General features: G+C 49.9%; 1 protein-coding gene across 1 annotated transcript in view; it reads left to right on the forward strand.

Moving 5' to 3' along the window:
- The first annotated feature begins 469 nt into the window (after positions 1-469).
- Positions 470-12892, forward strand: part of PPM1D (protein phosphatase, Mg2+/Mn2+ dependent 1D) — a 51679-nt gene continuing 39256 nt past the window's right edge. The window contains exon 1 of the mRNA XM_040336913.1: positions 470-1139. Within this exon, the coding sequence (XP_040192847.1) occupies positions 725-1139 (415 nt within the window). The 5' untranslated portion in view covers positions 470-724. The remainder of the gene's footprint in view (positions 1140-12892) is intronic.

Consider the following 12892-nt stretch of genomic DNA (forward strand, 5'->3'; position numbering starts at 1 on the left):
CCGGCGTACGTGAATCCGGCTATGAATGAATAGTAAGGTAAAGGAAAAGAGACCAGGGACAGCAAACAAAAATAAAATTTATTAGAATGTTTGTGTGCAGTAATAATATCCTATGTATATTATATGTGGATTACTCAGATTTAATTAAACAATGCATGACAGCACGGTGAATGTCACCCTATGTGGTAACATAAGGAGGACCAGAGGCACAGCACTGCTGTGCTGACTAAACCAACACTAAGTGACCTACTTAGCAGCCAGCTACCATTATTTTTCCACCTTATGGAAATTTTTTATAGGCGGTGGTCTTTTTTTTGGAAACCCGTCCCCACTCCCAGTTCATGTTTATTTCCCACCAACAAAGATGGACGCGAGAAAGTTCGAGAGCCCTCCCTAACCCACTGGCCGCTTGCTCCCCGGAGCCGCCGGGGGCTTCCCCTTCGCGCGTGACGTCAGCGCGCATGCTCGCAGCGTCGGGGCGGGTAAAGGAGTGTGCGTGCGGTACAGCTGAGTATACCATTGGGCTGCGTGATGTCACGTCGGTTGTTGGACAGGTCGGAGCGGTGTTGAAAATAAACAATAAAGAAGCGCGGGCGGAGGAAGAGGGAGAAGCTGCGGGCAGAAGAGACAGACAGAGGACTCTTTCTAATCCCAGCGCTGAGCCGGCTCCATTGTGTCTTGGTCGGGGGCAGCGGCTGTTATCGTAGCAACAAAGGAGGGGGCTATGGAGAGTCCTTTGATCCTGAGAGTCAGCGTCTCCTCGGACCAGGGCGGCAGGAAGTACATGGAGGATGTTACTCAGGTGTTAGTGGAGCCAGAGCCGGGGGAAGGAGAACTTTCCTGGGAGGAGGAGGAGGAAGAAGAAGAAGAAGAAGATGGGGACTCGGAGGGAGAAGAGGACTCTCCGAGGCGGACTCCAGCTCGCAGCAGAGGCGCCCCTGGGGGAAGCGGGCAGTCTGTGGCCTTCTTCTCGGTGTTTGATGGACACGGCGGGCGGGAGGCCGCTCACTTCGCCCGGGATCACTTGTGGGGCTTCATCAGGAAGCAGAAGGGCTTCATGTCACGGGATCCGGAGGAAGTGTGTGCCGCCATCCGTAAGGGCTTTGTGGCTTGTCATCAAGCAATGTGGAAGAAGCTTCGTGAGTATTGCACTGTGTGTGTACATATGGGAAGGCTGCGTGTCCCCTTTAAGGCCCCTTATATAAGGGTGGATAGAGGAAATTTACCGCAGGCAATGCATCCTTATGGCCCCATTCACAGCAACGTTTTCATAACATATGGTTTTGTGCATTTAAGAAAAATATAGTTGACAGCAGCGTTGTATTGCAGCTATCTGTATATAAACGCAGTTAATCGCAGTAAATGCGCATGCACCATAGAGCTGCGTGCAGACACCCACAGACGTGGATGCAGACAGCAGCTGCACATCAAACTTTGACATGTGGACAGGGATGGGGGCATGGATCCCAACTCAGACCCTGTAGGGGTTGATTTCTGAGAAATTGGAGAGTGCAAAATCTGGTGCAGGTCCGCATAGAAACTAGGAGCCGGTTCACACTCCCGCGGCACGACTTCGGGGACGACTCTGCAAGTCGTCCTGAGGACGACTTCAGAGGCGACCAGCAAAATGACTTCTGTATAGAAGTCAATGCAGGTCGCCCCGAGCCGCCCCCGAAGTCGTGCAGGAACCTTTCTCTAAGTCGGAGCGACTTGCGTCACTCCTATTCGAACGGTTCTATTGCATTGAATAGGACACGACTCGTCAGGCGGCTGAGCCGCCCCAGTGTGAACCGGCTCTAAGGATGCGCTCTGGTGTGTTTGCAAACCCTATGTGCAGAGCCCGACAGGAAGTAGGCACTGCGCTAATCACAGGCAGTGAGATATTTCCCGATGTCTACAGTCGCGCATCGGGACACTGTCTCAATGCTTGTGATTAGCGGGCTCTACACGTGGGGTTTGAAAACACTCCAGAGCTCATCCTTAATAAAAAAAAAAGCAATTGGCTCCCATTTGTTTTTTTGTGAAAAGCCGAGCTCCACTCAAAAGGGGAAGCTCCGCTTGTCTGTCTCATTCCCCCTTCCGGTGCCACACCCCTTGGGGGAGAGCAGATGCCTCGCTATGACAGGTACCCGCTCCCACTTAATGTTGAGTTCGCCGCAGCAAACTCAGTCAGAAGGTCGGCCCTCGCCACAGCAGGCCTACTGAGAATGCACAGCGCGATTTGTGCTTGCGCAGTAGGAAACCGGCTGCAAAGCCACAAGGCTTTACTGCTGGTTTCTCTTACCCAAGTATTTACGACCGCAGCTGAACTCAGCCACATGTAATCGCACATAAACGCAATGTACAAATGCGGGTAATCTCTGTACCAAGAGTGTTGGTATTGCAAAATGACAAAACATGCTTTTACCAGTGTCATAACAATTGTCCGTGTGAAAGGGGCCTAAGGCTCATTCACACAGCCGTCTTGGCTCTGATAGTTTTATTCGCATCTAAACGCAGCGCTAAAGGAAAACATGGAGTAGTGCAAGTGAAATGTGTCTGGCGTTTAGCTGCATACAGAAAGTAGGACACTTACTGATCCGATAGGCGTATGAATGCATAAATGCGAGTGCTCATTCAGATGGCAGATTAGTGCCATCCACTAACAGATGTGTGGACCAAGCACACACGATGGCAAAGATGGTGCCCAAATGTCAAACTTTGACATGTGATTGTGTCCATGCAGCCACTGTGTCTGCATCTACTTCTATAGATTGCCTGCACGCAGCTCCGAGGTGGACATACATGCGTCGGCCAGCAGTTCTGCAAGGACAGCGCTAATCTGTCATCTGAATGAGCCCTGATCTTGAGACCCGTCCTCCAGCTCTTGGCAGCGTGTACATCCACCTCCAAAGCTGTGCGCAGAAGTGGATGCAGTTGCTGCACAGACACGGTTGCATTTTAAAATGCAAACAAATAATAAAAGATCAGCGGGTGGAACTGCTAGCACAAAAAGGAGATCAACCTCTAAAATCAAACGAGTGCAGCGCATAAAAACCCTTATCAATCCTAAAGCTCATCTAAGCATGAAGAAATGCATGCATAAATTCTTAGTATGTGTTAGGAAATACTATAAATAGAACAAAATTCTTTAAGCTTTATAAGGTTTTTATGTGCTTAACTTTTTGGATTTTTAGCATGTCAGAATTTGACACACATGTGCATAGATCCTGAACACATTGGGGTTGATTTACTTAAACTGGAAAGTGCAAAATCTGGTGCAGCTCTGCATGGTAGCCAATCGCTACCACGCACCCACTCCTGTCCAGTGTCCAAATGTCAGAGTTGCATGTGCAGCTGCCGTCTGCATCCACTTCTGTGGGGTACCAGAACACAGCTCTGAGGTGCATGCACATGCAGCAAAATGCTGCTCGCCATGGAGGATGGGCCTTGGGACTCATCTAAATAAGCCCTTAGCCATTTGAAGAACATGAGTGTTTTGGTTGCATGGGATTTTGTTAGCTCTGGCAATAAAAACCTACATTATTTGCAAAGGAAATAATAAATAAATAAAATGTTTGTGTGAATGAAGGGTAACCTTACTGAGTTTTACATTTTGTTTTCTACAGCATTAGTTAGGTCCGACTTGACACAGATCAGTCCAGGCGCCGTGTCATCCTGAGTCTGGATCCACCAGGTGCCTGGACTGATGGGTGTCTCAGCCTCTCAGCGAGCCACTAAGACGGCCACTCCCCGCCCCTCCACAGCTCAGCACTCCAGTGAGCGTGGAGGAGCAGAGTAGCTGATTGGCAGTCAGTAGCTCAGGGATCTGTGAGAACCGAGCCATTGGTGGGGTTCGATGGCTCGGCTCTCAGTGTTGGGATGCTAGATGCAGCATCGCACCTAGGTATGTATAATGGGGGGGGGGGGGGGGGGAGCATACTTCTCCTTCTTTTTAAGCTCCAGTGCACCTCCTAAATCATTAGAGATCTCACAACTGTTATTTGGAAGTTATTGGCTAAGAAATTATTGAATGGATGTAATGTAAATTGATTGGCTTTGTGCTATCAATGTGAATCTGATTGCACTGGGGCACAGCTAGTGAATGTTTTCAAGAAGCCTACTGGTAGCTTTTCCTAATTCTTTGTGTTGTCTTATTTTTGGCTACCAAAAGCTGTAGTCATGTCACTGCAGTCTAGAGCATTCTCTTCTTATTCTTCTGTTTACATCAGGGGGGGACATAGGGTATAGTGGTAGGGTCCTCCTTCAGGTGTGGCATAGTCACTTGTGGCTGTCCAGTGATGGCATTCTCTCTAGATCCAGAAGAGTAGTGACGTCTTAACAAGGGGACAATTGAGGACCAGCTGAAAAGGGACCATCTGCAGCACTGGGTTAGTTCCCAAAAACAGCCCTGGTGAGAGATCTGGGTTGCGGTCATAGATTAAAACGTAAGCTAGCCATGAATGGATCATGGGAGGACCTGTTGGTACCACTTGACTCAACATAAACATTTTCAATACACTTTTGTCAAAGGAGGCAAAGAATTTTTTTGGACCAAACAGTGGTTGAATCCGATCAGATGCAGTATTTTGTTTAGGTATTCTGACTGCTGTAGGTGCCAGCTATCAGCTCACAATTGCTTGGTACTTTTTAGTACAGATGGGGAAATAATAAAACAAATTTCAGCCTGTGGGGCTCAACAGCTATGTCTTGCTTTATGCCAGCAGCTACAAAAACATCTTGCAGGATGGGTTGGAGGGGTGAGCAGGTTCATATTTTAACTGAAATTTGTGTTTTAAAATCTTTCACTTTAAACGTCACTTCTAATAAATCCCCCTACTAATACCCTCTAAAGTCATTTGGAAACAACTTGCATTATCTACATCAGTACAGCTCAGTGTTTAATCTTGACAGCTGGTAAATTTGGAAAACGGACTGTCTAAAGTAAGCCTCTTAGGTCCAGTATACTAAAATTATTGGTGGTGTCAAAATAACTGTTTTAAGATCAGTTATTTTGTGTTTGAGGAGAACCCTGGATTCTTGTCCTAATTTGTATTCCTGTTTTTCAAGTTCTAAATCAAGGTAAAATCCCTTCTTCGTGTTATTTGCATTAGTAGAGTCTCTGCTGGCTCCTTGGTTTGTGATATTTGATAAATGTAGGATGCTTAAAGTGATTGGTAACCCACTTCTACTAAATAGTCTTAACCCCTCTGTACCCTAACGTGTGTGTGTGTGTGTGTGTGTGTGTGTGTGTGCTCCTTCCGGGCGCTCAGCTGATTCCTCTCTTCGGCTCACTGCTGCAGTGGGTGGAGCCAAGCCCTCCCGCTGACGCCAGTTGGGGGGAGAGAGAGTGCTGACAATCAGCTGAGCACCCGGAGTGGAGCTTATACAGGTACAGATGGGCAGATTTAATTTTTTTTTTACGTTGCACAGGCATGCATGTTATAATGGTACAGAGGGGATAAGATGATTTGCTAACAGATATGAGAGCAGGGAGGGGGGAGGAGGACAGATGATACACATACACAAGAGAGCTGCGGATGACCGAATCACACAAACTGTCACAACGGCCCATTTTCAGAGGGGAGGGTATAGCCAGGTGTTTTGAGTGTACAGCGAGCCAAATTATACAACACAAACACTTTTTTTGGGGGTTGACAAATGCTTTAATCCCAACAGTATAATAAGTAAAGGCATTGAAAGTGGCTTGGGCCAGAGATCTAGTCATTTAGGCAAAAATAAACCAATTTGAAAGAAAACTCATGTACCAGTTAGCAGAAATGGTTTATACACTGATCTGTTAGACCCCAATAGACAATCAGAGTTTTCATATTCTGACATCTGTCAGTCCATGATATTTTGATTGGCTACTCCTAATGGCTTACATACTGCAGTTAATAGCATGCTGAAAGATAATGCTCCAGATTTTTGATGTTTCAGAATGAAGTGATCGTTCTAACACCTTTTATTCCCGTTGACATGTACACAAACTTCAAGCTCATATGTTTTCACAGTAAGCTGTCGGCTTTCTGGCTGAAGTGATTATACAGCATGCAAGACCACTTTAGGCCCCTTTCACACATACCTGTCAGCTTTTTCAGGTGGACTTATACAGACGCACCATGCTCCTCCTATGAAGAAATGCCTGTCTGCTGACATCTGCTCTGCTAAATCCAGATGAATGGAAACCCTATTTTCCATCCGTCGATCGGATGATAACAGACAGGCGGTTTGTTTTTATCCCATCTCCCCCTTAGAGGAGAGCAGAGATCTGACAGGTCCGTCTCTGCACAGTGAGCAGAGACCGACCTGTCACCTACCTACTCAGCGGGGATCAACAGTGATCCCTACTGAGCAAGCGGAGTCTGTGAAAATGGATCTGCATGTGTGAAAGGGGCCTAAGGGGAGTTTGTCATTTCCACTAGCCCATTAAATGGAAGCCTTGTGATAAGAATCAATGAATCAAAAAAAGGCCACAATTTAATAAGAAAGGAAAAAAGATAACCACAAACTTTTTTTTTTTGTGCATCTTGTGGGGTTGTGTTCAAAAACAGTTGCACCTCAGTGAGAGAAATAATTCTAGAGCCATCATTAATACATGTCAGGTATCTATTTACTTAATGCAGCATCATTTATATTTTACCACAAAATTTAGTACTGTGCCCTAAATCTTTTCTTTTTTTCTCGGGGGGGGAAAAAAATATGGGGTGGATAAACTGTTAAGCGAATATTTTGTGACATAAATTGCAACTGCTTTCAGAAACTGTCAGAGTATTAAGTAGTATTCAGGTTTCAAAAGTTAAATTTCAGTGTAAAAAAAAATCTTGACAGTGAAAGGGTTAAAAGGGTATGAAAATAATGTATGTCTATAGCAATATTCCACAAAAATTGCGACTTGTACTAACTTCATTCCTAGACTATTCAAAGTAAAAAGTTGTACAAATGTTATAAAACCTTCCAGTGTTAATGCAATCCTGGAAATCCTTTTCCCTTTTATAGAAAACTTGGGTAATTGGTTTGTACAAGATTTCTGCCACTCAAATAATTAGCAGTTTGAAATCAGCTGTCTTGGCTTTTTATGTGTTGGAGCTTTTTGTACTCCGATCATTCAGTGCTTTAGAAATTTGCTGACAGGATTCTTGCCAGGACATGTCTGGATGAGCAGTTTCACAATCGTTTACTGAGCCCTTATTGGTCAGGCGTGTCTAGCATCATGTAGCACAGGTGTCATTCTAATTCCTATTGCACCTTCCTGATGTCACCAACAGGACAGTCCTCTCCTTAATATTTAATAAAAACTTTTTTATTTTTTTGCTGTTTGTTCCTAATAGGGGAGTCTTCCCTTTGCTAATGGGAATGGGTTTGTGAGGTGTGGGTGTATATCTTTTTCTAACCTGCTTTCTGTTGCTGTGGCAGAACATAGTATCTGATTTTTAATTAAAGCGGAGGTTCACCTTAAAACAATTATATACCGTTACATCCAGCATACTGCTGACATCTACAGTATGCTGGTATTTTTATTTAATTTTTTCCGCTGTATATACCTTCTTATAATTCTTTTCACCCGGGTTCTCACTGCTCCGGGGAGTGGGCGTTCCTATGAAGATACGTAGATAATTGACGTGCGGGTAAGGCGCGTCACGCGTTCCGAAAATAGACGAACTGGGACTCTGCTTTATACAGCGCCTGCGCAGTCAGCTCTACACGGCAGGCGCCGTATAGAGTCGAGTCCTAGTTCGTCTATTTTCGGAATGCGTGACGCGCCTTACCCGTACGTCAATCATCTACGCCTCTTTATAGGAACGCCTACTCCCCGCGGGAGTGAGAACTCTGAGCCGGGTGAAAAGAACTATAAGACGGTAAGTAGGGTTGTCCCGATACCACTTTTTTTTAAGACAGAGTACAAGTACCGATACTTTTTTCCAAGTACTCGCCAATACCGATACTTTTTTTTCAATGTCAAGTGGCAGTTTGACAGATGGGGACTGATAGGTGGCACTGACAGGTGGCTGGCACTGATAGGCGGCACTTATGGGCACTGAGTCTTGCTGATGGGCACTGATAGGTGGCACTAATAGGTGGCTGGCACCTATAGGTGGCACTTGTGGGCACCAATAGGTGGCACTTGTGGGCACTGATAGGTGGCTGACACTGATAGCAGATAGGTGGCACTTGTGACACTGATAGGTGACACGATCCATTGATCCCCACTGAGCTGGCGGATGACAGGTCCCTCTCTGCTTACTCTGCTCTCCTTTATGGGGCATCAGATGAAAAAAAACGGACTGCCCGTCTGTTTTCATCCAATAGACGGATGGAAAATAGGGTTTCCATCCGTCTGGATTCAGCGGACATGTCACTGCTGTTGTGGAAATTTCAAGATGTATTTAATATGTATTGTCATAGTGTCACTCAGTATTAGTACTTCCGCAACCCGCTCTAAAAGAGCTGACTGGGGCAGTCTGAGAATGGTTGAATCTTGTCTGGTAGTAGAAAATGTCTTGAGGTTGGAGTGTAATGTTTGCGGCGTGGGCATATGTCCGCCAGCGAGGGGCCCTCTGTGCATTAGTGCGGACGATCGTTGAGGGGATATGCTCACTCCGCACTCCGACATTAGTGGTTATTGGCGGATGTGCGCTCTTGTCTCTGCTGTGTCTGATCAGCATGGTTTGGGATATGTAGCGCACGCCTGTAGATAGCCTCCATTCCACCTACAATAATGGTATAATCTGAATATGCATTATTCTATAGAATGGTGCAAAATAAGGATTCCATCAGCGATAATATGCGAGCTTGTAACCGTTTTTGGAGTTGGGGAGGGCGTCCATGTTTTAAAAAGCAATACGGCTTTGCCTGCTACAAGGCATACATGCATTCCCTGCCCAGACACGCCCATAAGACTTTAGCCAACATTGTACTCATGGTATGTATTGTATTCATGTATTGTATAGGACATCCTGTTAGAGCAGGGGTGGGCAATTATTTTTTCGATGGGGCCACATGAGAACCTAAAAATATTTTGGAGGGCCGGGCCAAAAGGCTAAACTCAATACTGCATAAAATCAATTGTATTTCTTTATAAAAAGCAGTAAATATCATTGTTGGAAAACTGGGGGACAGAGGCTGGGGACATGACACAGGAGGGGGACAGAGGCTGGGGACATGACACAGGAGGGGGACAGAGGCTGGGGACATGACACAGGAGGGGGACAGAGGCTGGGGACATGACACAGGAGGGGGACAGAGGCTGGGGACATGACACAGGAGGGGGACAGAGGCTGGGGACATGACACAGGAGGGGGACAGAGGCTGGGGACATGACACAGGAGGGGGACAGAGGCTGGGGACATGACACAGGAGGGGGACAGAGGCTGGGGACATGACACAGGAGGGGGACAGAGGCTGGGGACATGGCACAGGAGGGGGACAGAGGCTGGGGACATGGCACAGGAGGGGGACAGAGGCTGGGGACATGGCACAGGAGGGGGACAGAGGCTGGGGACATGGCACAGGAGGGGGACAGAGGCTGGGGACATGGCACAGGAGGGGGACAGAGGCTGGGGACATGGCACAGGAGGGGGACAGAGGCTGGGGACATGGCACAGGAGGGGGACAGAGGCTGGGGACATGGCACAGGAGGGGGACAGAGGCTGGGGACATGGCACAGGAGGGGGACAGAGGCTGGGGACATGGCACAGGAGGGGGACAGAGGCTGGGGACATGACACAGGAGGGGGACAGAGGCTGGGGACATGACACAGGAGGGGGACAGAGGCTGGGGACATGACACAGGAGGGGGACAGAGGCTGGGGACATGACACAGGAGGGGGACAGAGGCTGGGGACATGACACAGGAGGGGGACAGAGGCTGGGGACATGACACAGGAGGGGGACAGAGGCTGGGGACATGACACAGGAGGGGGACAGAGGCTGGGGACATGACACAGGAGGGGGACAGAGGCTGGGGACATGACACAGGAGGGGGACAGAGGCTGGGGACATGACACAGGAGGGGGACAGAGGCTGGGGACATGACACAGGAGGGGGACAGAGGCTGGGGACATGGCACAGGAGGGGGACAGAGGCTGGGGACATGGCACAGGAGGGGGACAGAGGCTGGGGACATGGCACAGGAGGGGGACAGAGGCTGGGGACATGGCACAGGAGGGGGACAGAGGCTGGGGACATGGCACAGGAGGGGGACAGAGGCTGGGGACATGGCACAGGAGGGGGACAGAGGCTGGGGACATGGCACAGGAGGGGGACAGAGGCTGGGGACATGGCACAGGAGGGGGACAGAGGCTGGGGACATGGCACAGGAGGGGGACAGAGGCTGGGGACATGACACAGGAGGGGGACAGAGGCTGGGGACATGACACAGGAGGGGGACAGAGGCTGGGGACATGACACAGGAGGGGGACAGACGCTGGGGACATGACACAGGAGGGGGACAGAGGCTGGGGACATGACACAGGAGGGGGACAGAGGCTGGGGACATGACACAGGGGGGGGACAGAGGCTGGGGACATGACACAGGAGGGGGACAGAGGCTGGGGACATGACACAGGAGGGGGACAGAGGCTGGGGACATGGCACAGGAGGGGGACAGAGGCTGGGGACATGGCACAGGAGGGGGACAGAGGCTGGGGACATGGCACAGGAGGGGGACAGAGGCTGGGGACATGGCACAGGAGGGGGACAGAGGCTGGGGACATGGCACAGGAGGGGGACAGAGGCTGGGGACATGGCACAGGAGGGGGACAGAGGCTGGGGACATGGCACAGGAGGGGGACAGAGGCTGGGGACATGACACAGGAGGGGGGACAGACGCTGGGGACATGACACAGGAGGGGGACAGAGGCTGGGGACAGGCAGCCACTGTTTAATCAATAACAATTGATTAAACAGTGGCTGCGTGTGATGGCACAGTGGCTGCGTGTGATGGCACAGTGGCTGCGTGTGATGGCACAGTGGCTGCGTGTGATGGCACAGTGGCTGCGTGTGATGGCACAGTGGCTGCGTGTGATGGCACAGTGGTTGCGTTTGATGGGCACAGTGGCGACAATTGATGGCACAGTGGCTGCGTGTGATGGGCACAGTGGCAACAATTGATGGCACAGTGACTGCGTGTGTTAGCACAGTGGCTGCATGTGATGGCACAGTGGCTGCATTTGATGGGCACAGTGGCTGCGTGTGATTGGCACAGTGGCTGCGTTTGATGGGCAGAGTGGCTGCGTGTGATTGGCACAGTGGCTGCGTGTGATTGGCACAGTGGCTGCGTGTGATTGGCACAGTGGCTGCGTGTGATTGGCACAGTGGCTGCGTGTGATTGGCACAGTGGCTGCGTGTGATTGGCACAGTGGCTGCATGTGATTGGCACAGTGGCAACAATTGATTGCACAGTGGCTGAGTGTGATTGGCACAGTGGCTGAGTGTGATTGGCACAGTGGCTGAGTGTGATTGGCACAGTGGCTGAGTGTGATTGGCACAGTGGCTGCGTGTGATTGGCACAGTGGCTGCGTGTGATTGGCACAGTGGCTGCGTGTGATTGGCACAGTGGCGACAATTTATGGTGGCGAAGTGGCTGCGTGTGTTGGCACAAGTGGCTGCGTGTGTTGGCACAAGTGGCTGCGTGTGTTGGCACAAGTGGCTGCGTGTGTTGGCACAAGTGGCTGCGTGTGTTGGCACAAGTGGCTGCGTGTGATTGGCACAAGTGGCTGCATGTGCTGCGTGTGATGGGCACAGTGACCCCTCCCGGCCCTGCCTACTGTTATCACCGCGGCGGGGAACATAACAGACAGCGTTCGTTTGAACAGCTGTTTTCCCCGCTGCGCATAGACACTCCCCCTTGGACGGATCTGTCCAATCGCGAGCAAGGGGGAGTGTCTATGTGACTCCCCCTTGCTCGCGATTGGACAGATCCGTCCAAGGGGAAGTGTCTATGCCATAGACACTCCCCCTTGGACGGATCTGTCCAATCGCGAGCAAGGGGGAGTGTCTATGTGACTCCCCCTTGCTCGCGATTGGACAGATCCGTCCAAGGGGGAGTGTCTATGCGCGGCGGGGAAAACAGCTGTTCAAACGAACGCTGTCTGTTATGTTCCCCGCCGCGGTGATAACAGTAGGTTGCGGCGGCGGGGGTGGGCCGGATTAAAAGGTCCGCCGGGCCGTATACGGCCCGCGGGCCGTAGTTTGCCCAGGTCTGTGTTAGAGGGATGTCATTACATGGTGCTTGCTGTGTTGAGGGGACATCCTGTGATGACCACTCCCATGGGGGAGGTGATTATCTGGGCCGCCAGATGACGGCGGCAATGGCAAACTGAGAACAAGATGGGGGTGTTGTGTTATTGAATGAATGGCAGACCGAATGCATGGTGAGTGAACCTTTTAGCTTAAAGATGGATTATTTCACTAAGATGAAGTGTGTGCTTACTAGCACAGGCAGAATGGTGGTGTGCTCTGCATTTAACCAATTCTGCCATGTCACTGCCAACATCTGTCGCTCCATAGACCTGCATGGAGTGCCTGTTCAGGCCCACACATGTGAAAGGGGCCTAAAAGTAGTATGGGTTCACCACACACGCACCTCTAGGTGGCTTTAGCACCAATTCGATGCTGCATCTGACCCCACCAGCTCTACACCGAGAACTGATCAAAAAAATGGCTCATCGCTCAGTTCTCAGTCTTTGGTGAACACAACGACTATCAGTCACTGTGTGTCTGATCTGCCCCTCCAATGCTCACTGGTGCACCAAAAGGCAAGAGCAGTTGGCTCAGGCATTGTCGGGATCCCTGCAGAGCCTGGACCAATGCTGTGATGTCAGCCAACAGCAGTTATTAATTAGCCCACTGTCCGCTGAATCTGACACAGGAGTCTAGTACAAAGTGCACTCCTGAGATCCCCAAGAGAAGTA

Source organism: Rana temporaria, chromosome 2, assembly GCF_905171775.1.
Source record: "Rana temporaria chromosome 2, aRanTem1.1, whole genome shotgun sequence".
Classification (NCBI taxonomy): domain Eukaryota; kingdom Metazoa; phylum Chordata; class Amphibia; order Anura; family Ranidae; genus Rana; species Rana temporaria.